The following is a 15,968-nucleotide window of genomic DNA, read 5'->3' as shown; positions in this document are numbered from 1 at the left end:
TGTTGTGCACAGTGCCTGTTTCCAGCACAATGGGTAGAATCTTACCTACGGTGGGCGGGCTGGGCAGGAGTGGGTGCGGGTGGGTGCAGAGCCAATCGCCGCCCGCGATCAGCTGCACGCCACCATTTTATGTGGGCGGGCCAATTAATGCTCGCCCAGCATGACGCACGTCCGATAGCGCATAGCGCTGCCTGTGCAGGCGGGGGCAAGAGGGAGAGTTGGGGCCTGCGCTCTTTCACGCACGAAAGAGCGCAGCAATCTCCCTGAGGCACGGAGCTGCCTCAGGGAGATTAAGAGGCTAATAAAAGTTTTTTAAGAATACATGTCCCCTCATGCGGCAGTGTCACATGAGCTGGGACATGTTTGTGAAGTGGACAAAATTTATTTATTAATTTTATAAAACCTGCATGAAACCCCATCTCACCTGTGGATGAGGGTTCCTGGAAAACGCGAAGGCCGCTTGGGCTCTTCGCCTGCCCGCCAACCTTAAGGTTGGACAGGCAGCGTTGTTAATGGGGTAAATTGCTTTCTTAATGGCCTTAACAGGCCATTGACAGTTTGGCGGGCGTGCAGCCGCCTCCGGCGCTCACCCGCCAAACGCAATATTGAAATGACGGCGCGATGACCTCGGGACAGCTGATGTCATCTCATGTCATTTTACATGTCAGCATGTCGGGCCTGCCCCTGCACGCCGACGGCAATATTCTGCCCAATGTTTCTAAATCTAGCGCAAAAGATTTCAGAAACTTGAGTTGCGCTGAACACAAATTGCGCTTAAAATTCCTTGTCTTTTATGCTTGTTCGACTGATTTTGGCCAAACTGTGTAAAAAATACATTGAGTAGAAACACCAGGTATATATCTTATAATTAGCCCAAATTTAAAATATAAATAATAGAAAATGCCAGTGTTTTAAAATAATGAAGAACATTTCTGTCTAATACAGTCATTGCTTTTATTAAGGTCAACAAACCATTTCAATGTATCTTCGCCAGTCCCTCAACCAGCACCGTAAAATGTAACACATCTCATATAATTCATGTAATTCATTGTTGTTTGTTTTATGTTCAATGGCTGTCACGTTTGCCTAACATAACAGTGACTGCACTTCAAAGCAATTAATTGTATGTCAAGCTTTTGAGATATTTCAAAGACATGATAAGGAACCTTTGTCCTAAAAAAACAACTTTTTGAAAACTGGTATTATGGAAATATCAAAGCAAACACAGGAGGCAAGCATGCTTGAAGCACCATGATGCTTTGTAAACATTTTACTATTTTAAAACTATAACGAAATAGCTGACTGATAGGCCTGAATTTTGGCTCGGCAGGCCCGGGAATGTTCAGGGAACGGACCACCGACTGCAATCGGCCCCCTGACCACTATTTCATGCTAGTTGGCCAATTAATGGCCAGCCAGCATGAAAGGCTCATTGAAATGCTCAGTGTTGCTGAGATAGGGGTGGGAGGAGGGCGAACGCTGAAGTCAGCGCGGGGAAGCGCTCACAGAGAGCTCCCTGAAGGCAGAGAGCTGCCTCAGGGAGCTGAAGAATTCAAATCCAATAAAAACAGATTTTAAAGTCGGAAAAAATGGCCACGCATCAGAAACAGTCACCTGAACATATGGAACATGGAAATTCTGGGCAAACATTTTTAAAAAAAAAAATATCGGAAACCTCATCCCGTCAATGGATAAGGTTACCTCAAAAAGGCCAATTTGCCCGCCCGCCAACCGTAGTATTGGACGGGCAGCAAAAAAAAATCACGGTTCATTAATACTTTAATGGCCTTAATAGGCCTCTTAATTGTCGGCAGGCGCACTGCCAACTCTTGTGTGCGCCCGCCGACCGAAATATCGCGTGAGTACGCGATGATGTTGGGACGCTCGCCCTACGTCACCATGCACTATTTCACGCTCAAGCACACGCCTGCACACTCGAGCGAAAAATCCTGCCCATAGTTTTATTTGCAACTCCAGTACATCCCCAGCCCCCACTCTTTCTCTTATCTAAATAGCCACACAGAAAATATCTTTGAAGAACATGACACTGCGGATGCTGGATCTCTGAAATAAAAACAGAAAGTACTGGGAATATTCAGCAGGTCAGGTGGCATCTGTGGAGATAATAAAAGAGTTAATGGCCTGAATTTTCATCCTGGAGACGGGTAGCGGGAGTGGTGAAAATTCCCAGCTCGGCCCGCCTGCCTCCAGAGAAAGTGCCCGCGGGCTGCAGGTGGGCCAGTCGGCTGGGAAAGAGTTCGGAGGCAGTCACAAGGGCTGCTAGGTGCTGAGGCAAGCTGTTTAAAGGCTCACCATGGTGCTGTGGAACCTTGTCACAGCCCTCACCTCACACACCCCCACACACTCCTCATGCCCTACCAGTGTCATCTTATTTTCAACATAGTAGAAAGTTATGAATGAAATACACTTTTTTAAAGCTTTGTTTTTTTTACACATCCTACTGTCACTATAGGCGTCATTGTTTCTATACAGTGTATGGTGGGTCACTGAACATAGACTTGCCATAGCTTAGCATTGAAACATAGCAACATAGAAAATAGGAGCAGGAGTAGGCTATTCAGCCCTTCGAGCCTGCTCCACCATCCATTATGATCATGGCTGATCATCCAACTCAATAGCCTGCTCCCGCTTTCTCCCCATATCCTTTGATCCCTTTCGCCCCAAGAGCTAAACTTCACTCCTTGGAAACATACAGTGTTTTGGCTTCAACTACTTTCTGTGGTAGTGAATTCCACAGGCTCACCACTCTCTGGGTGAAGAAATTTCTCCTCATCTCAGTCCTAAATGGTCTACTCCGTATCCTCAGACTATGACCCCTGGTTCTGGATTCCCCCACCATCGGGAACATCCTTCCTGCATCTACCCTATCTAGTCCTGTTAGAATTTTATAGGTTTCTATGAGATCCCCCCTCATTCTTCTGGACTCCAGCAAATATAATCCTAACCGACTCAATCTCTCCTCGTATGTCAGTCCCGCCATCCCAAGAATCAGTCTGGTAAACCTTGGCTGCACTCCATCTATAGCAAGAACATCTTTCCTCAGATAAGGAGACCAAAACTGCACACAATGGGCAGAATTTTCTGTCTACCGGGCAAGCGGGCCCGACCCAATCTCCGGGGGGCGGGGAGCCGATCCCTGCCGGAGAAGCGCGCCCTGCTGCCATTTTAAGTGGGCGGGCCAATTAAGGCCTGCCCAGCGTGATGCCCAGAGGGAAGTGCTATGCGCTTCCTGTGCGGTCGGGGGATTCCCCAAATGCGAGAGTGCGCTCTTTCGCGCATATGCACGAAACAGCGCACATCTACCTGAGGCTAGGTGCTGCCTCAGAGAGATCACTGACAGTTGTATAAACATTAAAAATAGAGAAAAAAAAATCCTTAACATCCCCTCATGTGACAATGTCACATGAGATGAGAGATGTTAATAAATTTCATTAAAACTTTATTCAACTTTTTAAACCCTACATGAAACCTCATCCTGCCGGTAGATGAGGTTTCATGTTTTTTCTATTCCCCACCGGGGCTCTTGGCCTGCCCACCAACCTTAAGGTTGGACGGGCAGGTCCTTTAATTGTTTTAATGATCCTGTCAATGGCCTCAGTTGGCCACTGACAGGTCGGTGGGCCCACAGCTGATTTTGCTGTGCCCCCGCCTTCCTGAAAAAATTTAAATGTTTTTTTTAGCTAATTTGTATGCCTCTTCCTTGGATCTAATACGATCTCTAATTTCCCTTGTAAAGTTTGGCCACCTTTCCTGATTTACTTTTGCGCCAGTTGGGGTATGAGGGGCATGGGGGGGTGGGGGGGGGGGGTGGTAGATGGAGGGGCATAGCTTGGAATGGGGGCCTGAAGAGTCATTTGGGTGCTGGAGAGGAATAATTGGCATTGCGGATATGAGGGGCCACGGGGGTGGGTAGAGGGGCATAGCCTGGCACAGGGGGCATGAGGAGGCCACAGTAGGTGGGTGAAAGGTCATATCTTAGCATAGGGGTCATGAGGAGCCATAGGGGGTGGGTGGAGGGGCATACTTTGGCATGGGGACATGAGGAGGACCTTTTGCACTTACTTTTTAAAAGGTCTGCTCATGTAGACTAGGATTTACAACTCCTCTGAGTGGCAATGAACCAAGACTTTTTAAAACCCTGTTTGTTTAGTTGCTTATTTCATGCCCACCAAAGTCAACGGACTTCTGAATGGCTTGCCCACCCCGATGGGGCCATAAAATTCCGCCCTTCAAGATCATAAGAAATAAGAGCAGGAGTAGGCTTTTCAGCCCCTCAATCCTGCTCTGCCAGTCAATAAGATCATGGCTGATCTGATATGGCCTTAAGCTTCACTTTCTTGCATGACCCCCATAACCCTTGACTCCCTTGTCAATCAAAAATCTGTCCAAGTCAGCTTTGAATACATTCAATGACCCAGTCGCTGCTGCTCACTGGGGGAGAAAATTCCAAACATTAACGACTGCCTGAGAGAAATAATTCCTCCCCATCTCTGTCTTAAATGGGGGATACTTCAGGCAGAGTCATCCCAGATTTGCACTAAGTGCGGTAGTGGGCATGAAAAGGGTCGTTTTACCCTCTGGCCACATTGGTGGGTTTTTTTTTCATTCATGGGATGTGGGTGTCGCTGGCTAGGCCAGCATTTATTGCCATTCCCTAATTGCCCTTGATCAGAGGGCATTTAAGAGTCAAACATATTGCTGTGGGTTTGGAGTCACATGTAGGCCAGACCAGCAGATTTCCTTACCTAAAGGGCATTAGTGAACCAGATGTGTTTTTACAACAATCAACAATGGTTTCAGGGTCATCATTAGACTTTTTAATTCCAGGTTTTTATTGAATTTAAATTCCATCATCTGCTGTAGCAGGATTCGAACCTGGGTCCCCAGAGCATTATCTTGGGTCTCTGGATTACTGAGTAGAGTGAACATACCACGATGCCATTGCCTCCCCACAATATGCTGTATTGTCCCATTCCCAGAATGCCCTGCCTCATTAATAATGCAATCATGGTAAACATACCAGGTCGTTGACAGGCGGCCTCTGATTTGCCCACCCTGCCATCATCTTAGGCCTTCAATAACCCTGATGTCATATTTAAAGGGCGCCCCTGCACTCGCTAAAGGATCAAAAGCTGCTGGAAAGTCATGGCTGCCAAAGGGAGGAAACATGCTGCCCCCAAATCCACTGGACACAGTGGAGTCTTGCCATGAATTCCTCCACCCCTGCTCTGGGGGAAGACCAGCAAGCAATGTTACCAATCCAACATAGCATGGCAGTGATGGTCAATGCCAATGCCCTGCAAAAGAGGACAGCCACCCAGTGCTGAAAGAGGATGAATGATCGCCTCTGTCCTGCCAGGGTAAGTCACTCTTCACATCACTCTCAATTCTCACACTCACAAACCCATCACACATCCACAGGGATCTCACTCACTGCCATTTCAAGGGACAGCACCATTCACTCCCTCACACACACCTTCATCCGACATGTGGTTTGTGTCCTCATGCAGTCCATGCCACCACTCACCACCCACTCATGCCAGGCATCCTTCCCATCTGGCCTGGCAGATGTCCTGTTTGCCCTCTCTGCATCTGTGTTCATGCAGGACAAGCTGGCACATAACAAAGGGGAGAGGTCGCAGACTGGTGGAGGAATGCCTGACATCAAGGTCCTGACAGACTTTGAAAATGGAGTCATACAGCTGGCTGATGATACCCTAACTGAAGACCCATCACAATGCTACTCACACCCTCCATCAGCACAGAGATACACCTCAGTGGGACATAATTCTAGAGTAGCCTCGGGGTCACAATCTGGTGAGCACATCGCACTGTCTGATCCACAGCAGGCGGAGGCAGGGACTTCCCAGGTTTTCGGCACTCAGAGGGCTGCTGGAAGCCAGAAATCTGCTGAGTCTGAGTCAGTTGAGGAGTCTCTGGACTCAGCCATACCTCAGTTGTTGGAGCTGCAAAGGCAAGCTCGGGAACATCAGGAAGGGATGTCCGCTGCACTCTTCAGATTGCAAGAAACGATGGAGGAGTTCATCTGCCTTCAGTCTGAGGTGATAGCATCAGCATATCAACACACCAAGGCCAACACTGGTAGGATGGTGGCCGCCATGGAGACCTTGGTCCAGGCAATTGATCCTGCACGCTGTACGGGCTGAACGCCATCGCTGATGCCATAGTTGCCTCCAGCAGTGTCAACGTGAGTGGGGTGTGGAGCAGCTCAATATCACTCCAGCTCCCCCTTCTCCTCAAGGAGTCAGCCAAGGCCCTCTGGCACCCATAGGGAGGAGGACCAGCAGTTCAACACCGTGGGGCCATCCACCCAGGTGACTCTGGGGATGTCCAGCCGATCCAAATCCCCTCTTCCTGTGATCCCCACAGCTCCAGCTCCACAGGCCGAGGAGGGTGCATCTAGCCCACAGCAGAACACCCAAAAAAGGCCAGGGTCCTCCAGGTCTCAGTCCTCCAGAGGATGCCTGCTAAGGTCATCACAGACAGGATATCGCAGTCAGCAGTCTGCCTCCATCTCTGCTGTGAATATTGGGGGACCACTTGTCGGCAGAGTTAGAAGGTTAAGAAGACGTAGTTGCACAGCCTGGGCACAGGTGTTAATCATTTGTACATAATGTTCACTATTGTAAATAAACTCCCAAGAATGTCTCCTTGCCTATGGCTCCTTGTTATGATGAGCAGTGTTTGTGTCACTCAGATGTGAAACCTCGGTTCCTGCAAAATATACAGACAGGTGTCTCAGTCCAGGGCCTCTTCCCTGTGCAGTGTGCAACCTTCAGACCAAAGTGATGGTCCAGCTTCACATTCACTGGAAACATTACTGATGCCTGTACCTTGGTGCTTGTCATTGCTGCCAGAATGTTGTGGGCAGGCGTCACAGAGTTCCGTCATTCTCTATGTGTGCTCTCAACACCTTTAAGGTGGGGCTGACCCTCACCTCGTTTGCGTCTGTTACTGGTGACACTGTGCTCCTGAAAGGGTCAGGTGCTGAAGGCTGACAAAGGATCAGGTGCATTTAAAGTTTCACAGCTGTTATGACACAGCAGTTTGTAAAGGCTGAGTTATTTAAAATCCCAGAAGGAAACTTTAAACAACTGTCATAACCTATATTTTCAATTGGTATGTTTGAGATGCAGCTCTGAATTCGGAAATGAACCCACCAAGCCTCCAGAGGTTTTATATCAAACTAAATGAAACATTTATTAATTTACACCAAGGTATTAAACACATGCACACGTCTACAAATTACTACTATCATAACTTTTAACAAATTCCCAAATTAATCTCCACTAAGGCAACAATAACCAATAGACTTAAACAGACACCAGGCAAAGCATTTCCACCTTATGAATTCAAAATTAGGTTCCTTTCAATTTGGTTCCTTTGTAGACAGTTGTAGGCCTACAGGCTTAGATCTTACATGCCTCTGCCCTGCACACACACACTTCCTTCTGTTATACCCAGCCTTCCCCCTTTGACTGCAACTTCTTATTGTCTCACCAGTCCCTTTGAACTCAACCTCTTCTAACCACAAAACCCCTTTCATAGTACCAATTTTATTAGTAATATAAACATTGCTTGGTGTCTCCTAGCTAGGTGCGAGATTTCACTCCCACTCTTGGATGCTTGATTCAACAAAATGCAAATGTACCCTCTACCTACTGTTTACATCTCAAAACTACTATACATCAAAGCACCCAGACTAGCTGGCTTTAATCCAATTAACACACACACAGACTAAACCTCTATTTAAAAAAAAAATAATTTCCAATAACATTATAAAAATCATTATCTCTCCCTGACATGGCTGCATCTTCATGGTATGGCCCTGATCACAGAGCGCAATCGAGCTGCCCTGAGCCATACAGGAGTCAGACATTCTCAGAGGCTATGTGAAGATCTATGGAGTGTCCACACTGTATGTCGTCATCATCTCCCTAGAATCTAGCGCCTATTAGGGCCTCCACTGCGTCTTCATGAAAGGAGCCTGAGAACTGATTGTATGTGCACTGCCTCATAGGAGTCAAATGATCACAGATGCAAAGTGAGAATGTCAGGACTATCCTCACTAAACCTTGTCATCATCCTCCACAAATCCTGCAGCTATGAGGGCCTCCTGAGCGCGCCTGCCTCATCTGCCCAGTGCGATGGCCTCATCGCTGGAATCCTCACCTTCGAGCACCTCACCACCGTCATCCCCTTCGACGTCCTTCCCCTCAGAGGAGATGTGCAGTTCTTCCATCTCCTCCCCAGCCAGGTGGTCCTCCAGTTGCATTGCCAGGTTTTGTAGCATGCAGCAAGTGATGATGATGCGTGACACCCTCTGGGGACAGTATTGCTCCACCAGACCTGTCAAAGCACCAGAAACTCATTTTCAAAATGCCTATCATTTGCTCCACCAAAGTCCGGGTTACAGCATGAGTTTCGCTATACCGTTGCTCTGCTGCATTCTGAGGCTGCCGCAAGGACATCATCAGCCACGCCTTCTGTGGGTAGCACTTGTCCCTGAGGAGCCAACCCTACAGCCTCTCTGGACCCTGGAAGATGTCAGGGATCTGAGACCTGCTGAGGATGTAGGAGTCGAGGATGCTCCCTGGGAATCATGCGCAGACCTGTAGTTGGTTGCACACCAGCTGAATGTTCAGCGAGTGGAAGCCCTTGTGGTTGATGCAGTTGACTGCTTGTTGCCACAGAGATCTAAGCGCCACATGAGTGCAGTTAATGCATCCTGAACCTGTGGAAAGCCAGAGATCTGTGCAAATCCCAGCACTCTTGCTTTCTGGATTTCCAATCTTGGGTGAAATGCACAACGTTCTGTGACTTTGCGAAGATGGCGCCCATGACCTCCTGGATACCCTTGTGTGTGGAGGCTTGCAAGATCCCGCACAGGTCACCTGTCGAGCCACTAGTGTAAAAATTGAGCACTGCGGTCACTTTCATGGCCACTGACAGTGGATGCCCTCCTTGTCCCTACAGCCCCAAATCCTGCAGCAGGTGGCATATGTGACCAAGCAGTTCCCTAGACATGCACAGGCTTTGGCGATACTGGTTCTCAGTCATCTGCGGGAATGACAAGCGTCATCTTTAGAGCCTTGGTCTAACAAAGCACCTATGAATGACGGCTCGCTGAGGATCTTCGGCTGCACGTGCAGCAGGCCCTGTCGCTCTTCATCTTGAGGAAAGTGCTCCTCCCTTTGCTGTGCCAGACGCCTCTGCCGCTCTCTTCTTCTTCTTCTTCTTCTCTGGTCTCTGCAAGCCATGAGGCATACCACTAAATCACCAGGCTCCATGATCCTGATGTTCTCCTCCTGCAGGATCAAAGGGAGAGACACGTGGGTTAGCATATGTGTCCTAAGGACCTCTCTTGGTTATGTCTGAAGGCCCCTTCTCACATGCAGGAGAGTGCTGGCCACCACTTGGATGGTCAGTGTGTCGTGTGCTCATTGGCTGTCACCTCTACCCCACCTCCACCCCTCTCCACCTGACTGTTTGGCAGCAGCTTCACCCATTGAACTGCATGCTGTGCTCTCAGCTCAGGTGCAGGCATTCTCCTAACCCGCACTGCAAGGCTGCGCTGTTAGCTTGAACCATGTTGGATACTGGTCCAAACCGGGATGATGACATTGCAAGGGGCTGTAAGCGCTTGCCCTGGGACCCCACTGAAAACCAACCAGGCAAAAGTGACTTGCCTGTGCCCACCAACCATCACCCCCTCCAACCCTCCGAATTCGCGACGCCTCTTCCTCGATGTCCTATGGGCGATGCTCGCTAGCGCTGCGCAAGGTTGTGTGCGCTCACCTCCGAGTTTCCCTCGAAGTTCAGGTTGCCAGTTGCACGCCTTTTAAAGGCAGTCGTGAAGCATGTGGTTCTGAAGTCATTCCAACGTGGGTGGTAAATTTGACGTGGGGGGATGATTTCAGCGAGCAGGGCTTCTAATGAGATGCTAAAGTATTGAAATTAGGTTTCTGATGTGCGGCCCACCATTGATGGGTGGAGCAGACGATCGCAAACTGCTTTCATGAAGGAATACAACCAATTTTTGGCCATTTCGCCACATTGTCCCCCCACCGCCCGCCATGACGCCTGATGCCAATGGGACTGGATGATTCCACCCTTTAATTTGAAACTGTGACCCTTAGTTCTAGATACGTCATGAAGAGAAACACTCTTTCAAAGTCTACCCTGTCAAGCTCCCTCAAAATCTTATATGTTTCAAGATTGCCTTTCTTCAAAATTCTGATGAGAATAGGCCCAACTTTCTCAACCTTTCCCCATAAGACAATCCCTTCATCCCAGGAATCGGCCTTATGAGTCTTCTCTGAACTGAACTCTTTGGATATAGAAGTTTCTTGTGAACTTGCTAATAGATTTCTTGGTGTGTATCTTATATTAATGCCTCTAATTATGTTCTGCCCACAAGAGGAAACACTCTCTCTGTGTCTACTAAACCTTTCATAATTTTAAAGACCTCTATTATGTCATCCATCTTTCTTCCTTTTCCAAGAGAAAATAGACCCAACCTGTCAAAACTCCCTGATATATATACTGTACCCACGCTTTTCTGGTATCAACTAAGTACATCTTCTCTGAACCCTCTCCGGTGCTTCTATATCATTTTCATAATATGGTGACCAGAACACCATGCAGTATTCTTATGTGTGAGCTAGCCAAGGTTTGGTACAGGTATAGCATAACTTCCCTTCCTTTCAATTCTATTCCTCTCAAAATCAAGGCTAGTGCTTAGTTTTTTTTTAATGTCCTTATTAACCTTTGGCGCAACTTTTAGTATATGGTCCATTTGCCTTTGTTCCTCTATCCCATCTAGCCTTGTAACTTCCTACCAAAATGTACTACCTCACATTTATCTGTGTTGAACTTCCTTTGCCAATTATATGCTCATTTTGCAAGTTTATTAATGACCTCTTATCATTTGTTGCAGTCCTCTTCAGTATTGACTATCCCCTCCAATTTGGGACATCCACAAATTTAGAAATATTGAGGGAATTTTATATACCCCCACCCCCTCGTCGAGGTATTTGAAGGTGGGAGGGCACACAAAATAAAATGGATGGCTAACTTGCCACCTTCCCACCCAGCCCCGAACTGTCCCTATATTATGTAAGGCATCAGCCTTACCCTTAGGCCTATTGAATCCCTTAAGTTTCCAATTTCCCTCTTCTCTAGGGTCCCTGATCCCTCCCTGACCAAAAATCCCAGACTTGCCTGTAAGTACGGCATCCATAGTTTTTTTTTTGGACTCCCTCGTAGTACCAGCAGCAGCCACTACTGCTTTCTGACGCTCCTGGGACTGCTCAGCTGTCGGCCAATCAGATTGACCGGCAGCTCTCGACTTTTAGACTTCCTGTCTCTGAGGGGTGGAAATCCCACTCTCACCTTGTTAAGACCACCCCCAGCAAATTATCGCTGCAGGGCAGCCCTTTTTAAAGTCAGTCGGTTCAAGATCAACTTTCTTTCGCCCTGTAAAATTCACCTCATTGTTTTTGATTCCAAAGTCCATATTGCTAATGTAAATTGCGAACAGTAGAGCCCCCAGCACTGACCCTTGTGAAACACCACTTCCCATTTTATGCCACTCTGAATAACTCCCCTTTACTCCCACCACTCCCTGCTTTCTGCCTTGAAACCAGCTAGCAATCCAGTCTACCTCTTGCCCCACCGACTCCACCTTCTCTGAACTTATTCATTAGTCTATTATGGGGCTTCTTATTGAAAATGTTTTGAAAATCCAGCTAAATTATATCTACTGCATTACCATAGTCTGCCCTCTCTCTCTTATTTCCTCAAAAAATTCAATTGTCCTTTTTAAAATCCATGCTGATTACTCATTATTGTATTCTTTGTTTCTAGATGTTGTTCTATTTCTAAATGTTCTTCTGTTTTATTAATTCTATTCTGTGTTAACTTTCCTGAGAGTGTATCTTTTGAGTCTGTGTACAATAACAGATACTTTAGTAACCCCAATGAAGAATCATAACATTTTTATAATAACTGTCCCATCTTTGGCACATGCTGGAGGGGGAAGGTGGCCTCCTTCTGTGCTGTACGATTCTATGATTCACCTACAAGGAAGTGGACTATTTAAATTCATGAGAGACTTTTGTATTCTGCTCCCTGTGCATCTGTCAACTTAATGTCTGTAAGATTGGAGTCCATGAAGTCACATTGAATCCCCATGTACAAATGTACAAAATGTTCACTTCATATACCTTTTGAAGGCGTCTGAAAAATTGATGTGAACTTGAAAAAAAAAAGTGAGAGAGCATGTGGTCTATACAGTGTTTATCCCACTCCCATATCCTGAAATGCTATTTTGGTATTTTTGAAACAATTTGCTGAAACAAGGGCCAAGTTGTAGCTTCTATTTCTCATTAATTTCACCTGATGGTTTTCATTGAGCTAATTGTATGATTTAATTTTGTGTCTGTAGTTAACATCACTAAATCATAAGTACTTCAGGACCCACCTAGAGGACTGCCTGTCTTTGGGACGGCCCCTGCTAATGGAGGATGTAGGAGAGGAGTTGGATCCTGCTCTTGACAATGTGCTGGAAAAGAACTTTATTAAATCAGGATCAACTTATAAAGTAAGATCAAGTTTGAAAATAATGACTCATCTTAAAGAAATTAATGTTTACTCACATAGGATTTGTATATCGTTAAAGACAATCACACCTCATACAAATAGTGAAAGCTGATTGGTTTAACAAAAATATTGCTAATGGATAACAGTTAAGCTTGACTGAGCATGTTTACATATGGATCTGAATTGGTCCTGGGTTCCGATCCTTCCATCTGGAGTAAATATGGGTCGAGAACCCAGACATGTTGGTGCCGGCACCCAGAAGGCAATTTCCCAGGAGGTGACTAATTAAGTGGCCACCTTCAGAAACCCTGACCAATTAAGGCTCCCAAGGCTGGAGAACCAATAGGAGGCTCTCCAGCACTAAAAGATTGGTAGCCCTGCCATTAGAGGTGGAACTGCTGATGTAGCAGGGGAACAAGAGGGCACCTCAAGATGGACGCACCCTCTGAAAAATTTTTCAAAGAGTAAAAATAAAAAGTGGCCACAGGAGGAACCTCTCCACAGGATGGCCTACACCCACAGCTGTAGCCACCTGACATTTGTGGCTGTGTTGGGAGGAGATTGAGTCAATGAGGCATCGATGACCCCTCCCCTCTGCCACACACACACACACACACACCATCAACTGACTCTAGGTGGCCATCTCAGTTCATTGGCCAGGCTTCAGCCTCTACAAGAGGGCCTGCCGGCCATTTGGAAAATTCCAGTTGGCTTCTGACAAGTGCCCTCAATGGGCAAGTTAATAGGTCTATTTGGCTACCCACCGCTAGCAGATGGATAGAGTAACTACCTGACCCAGCTTCAGTGAAGGTTGCCTGGAGGTAGGTCCATGACAGCAGACTGGCACGCTGGCCCATTGTTGGAAATTGCGGGCTTGCCCACCTCGGTTTTATCTCCACAGCCAAATGAAAATTTAGCCCATTGAATTTTGCATTTGAATTCTCAGCTGTTTTTTTTGTACAGTTCAGTTTAATGTCCAGCTACAGTTCTCCATGTTGTATCCATGTAACTCACTTGAAGGGCTATGCTGGCAAAACTGAAGACCCATGGTTCTCATCTCTTCTTCAAATCTTTTTCCTGTAGAAGCAGCATTTATATGCTGAGTTATGAAGCTGTGGACAGCAAATGGAATATTTTGTATGTTTAAAAAATTGCAGGGTGCGATGAATGGTCTATTTAGTAACTAGAAGGCAAAGTACTTCATTCATCTTTGTATGTAGAGTTCCATGTTCAAAAGCTGATGATATTCAGATTGCGATGAATTGGCCACTCTGTCAGACCATGAGGTTTGGTTTGAGTTTCCCACCTGTACATCCTCACCTTCTAATATCGATAGCCACTGAATTTTAGTAGTGATTTTGGACTGTGCACAAAACTAATTTTTGCAATTATAAATTACAAGATTAGAAACTGTGGCGGCATTCAAGATAATATTGGGCTGCACTATTAATTGTGTTAATATTTGATTGTTTTTTACTAAATTGAGCACAGACTGTTCTCACTTTTCTATTTTAACCCGTCGAACAGTAATTAACCTGCCAAGCCGGTTACACACCCATCCAATCTCATATAAACTCACAATCATGCCCTTTATTAAATGGATTGAAATGTTTCATTCTCTATTGTTCAGTACTGTGTTATTGATGCACAGTACGTTTTCTCAAAAGTCTTTCACAAATGTGACGGATTACCTTCTAAATAATTTCAGATTCTGAATAGGTGGACACACCAGAACCAGTAATTATTTTTAAAAGAGAACATTTATTCCTTTGCACTTTAAATTTGCAACAAATGCAAACAAATGAATGAGAAGAAATAAACATATTACACTCATTTCTTTGATGCTAGGTGAAAGTTGGTGACAAAGAAATTGATGTGATGTTGGGATTTACCTTGTACATCACCACCAAACTGGCAAATCCTGCTTACACACCTGAAATCAGTGCTAAAACCGCCATTATCGATTTTACTGTCACGATGAGAGGGCTAGAAGACCAGCTTCTTGGTCGAGTCATCCTCATTGAGAAACAGGTAGGTCAAGTCAAACATCAAAGAAATAACAAACAGAAAAGCAGTTGTTAATGCTAAATAAAATGTTTGTGAAGTAAGGCTGACAGTAACAACAAATGAACATGACATCAAAAATTACATGTTGCAATGCTTAGAATTTTTTTCAGGATATTGATTCATTTTTTTATATTAGACACATAAATTATTATATCTATCATATAATTGGGAAATTTCAGGCCTACCAATATATTTTGTATGCATTTTTAAAATTTTTGGGTTTTCATGGTCAACAAGCTCTTTGACTGAAAGAGAACAGTCTTTGCAAATTGTCCTTCTGAATTATCAACTGGAGGTCCTGGAGAAGAACCAGAGTATTGAATTTTCCTTCCTTACATGGGAAGATCATCCGCACTAATGTACCTTATATGGAAAGCATGGGATATGGGGAATTACATATTTGAATCAACATTGTTTTGACAACAACATTGGTTGGAATGCCAGTATGGAGCGACCAAATGGAATTATTGTCATTAAAGCAAAATACTGCGGATGTTGGAAACCTAAAATAAAAACAGAAACTGCTGGAAACACTCAGCAGGTCTGGCAGCATCTGTGGAGGGAGAAACAAGAGTTAATGCTTCCAGTCCATATGACTCTTATTCAGAGAATTGTTGTCATTTGTCCATGCTGTAACTTCTTGCAAGTTTCTAAACCTGCACATCTTGATGTCAGAAGTGTAGTCTTTTATTCACTGTTTAACTGAGTGGTTGATGCAAAATTTTAATGGCTCACCTTTGCAATGGTATCCCTGTACAAATTATTTGATAGTATATATGACTTGGATTTAAGTAACTTCTACAGAAATGGATCTCTCCCACATCAATGACCCATTTGAAAATCTGGCATAGTTTGTGAATTGTCGTTATGTTAGCTACAAACAGAAAATCACAGAATTATGCAATTCACGGGCTATATTGAAAGACCAGCTTTGTGAAAGAATTGTCCCCTTTTCCCATGCTCTTTTAAATTTTTATCTTTCTAAAATTTATTCCTTTCTTTTTAAAAAGCTGTTGTGAATGCTATTTTCATCATTGTTTCCTGGCTGTACATTAAATCTATTTTTTTTTAATCACCTAAACTCTCCTTTTGTTCTTCTCATAGTGATTTTCAATTTATGCTATCTGGTTAATGACTGTAGACTAAAGTTAGAGAAACACAGGGCGGAATTTCCCGTGCCCCCTGGGGTCTGGCGCGTTCGCCGGCGTGAGTGGAAATTATGGATAGAAGGCCAAAAATCGTTTTAACGATGTTGT

The 15,968-nt window shown here is 45.3% G+C and overlaps 1 protein-coding gene across 1 annotated transcript in view; it reads left to right on the top strand.

The window, feature by feature from the left end:
• Positions 1-15,968, top strand: part of dnah5l (dynein, axonemal, heavy chain 5 like) — a 465,990-nt gene that overhangs the window by 324,536 nt on the left and 125,486 nt on the right. Inside the window, exons 63-64 of the mRNA XM_078535621.1 lie at positions 12,491-12,646; positions 14,494-14,676. Coding sequence (XP_078391747.1) covers positions 12,491-12,646; positions 14,494-14,676 — 339 coding nt within the window. The remainder of the gene's footprint in view (positions 1-12,490; positions 12,647-14,493; positions 14,677-15,968) is intronic.

This window comes from Cetorhinus maximus, chromosome 3 (genome assembly GCF_964194155.1).
Source record: "Cetorhinus maximus chromosome 3, sCetMax3.hap1.1, whole genome shotgun sequence".
Lineage (NCBI taxonomy): Eukaryota > Metazoa > Chordata > Chondrichthyes > Lamniformes > Cetorhinidae > Cetorhinus > Cetorhinus maximus.
Note: the sequence above shows the minus strand (reverse complement) of the source record. Positions and strands in the feature narration are given on the sequence as shown.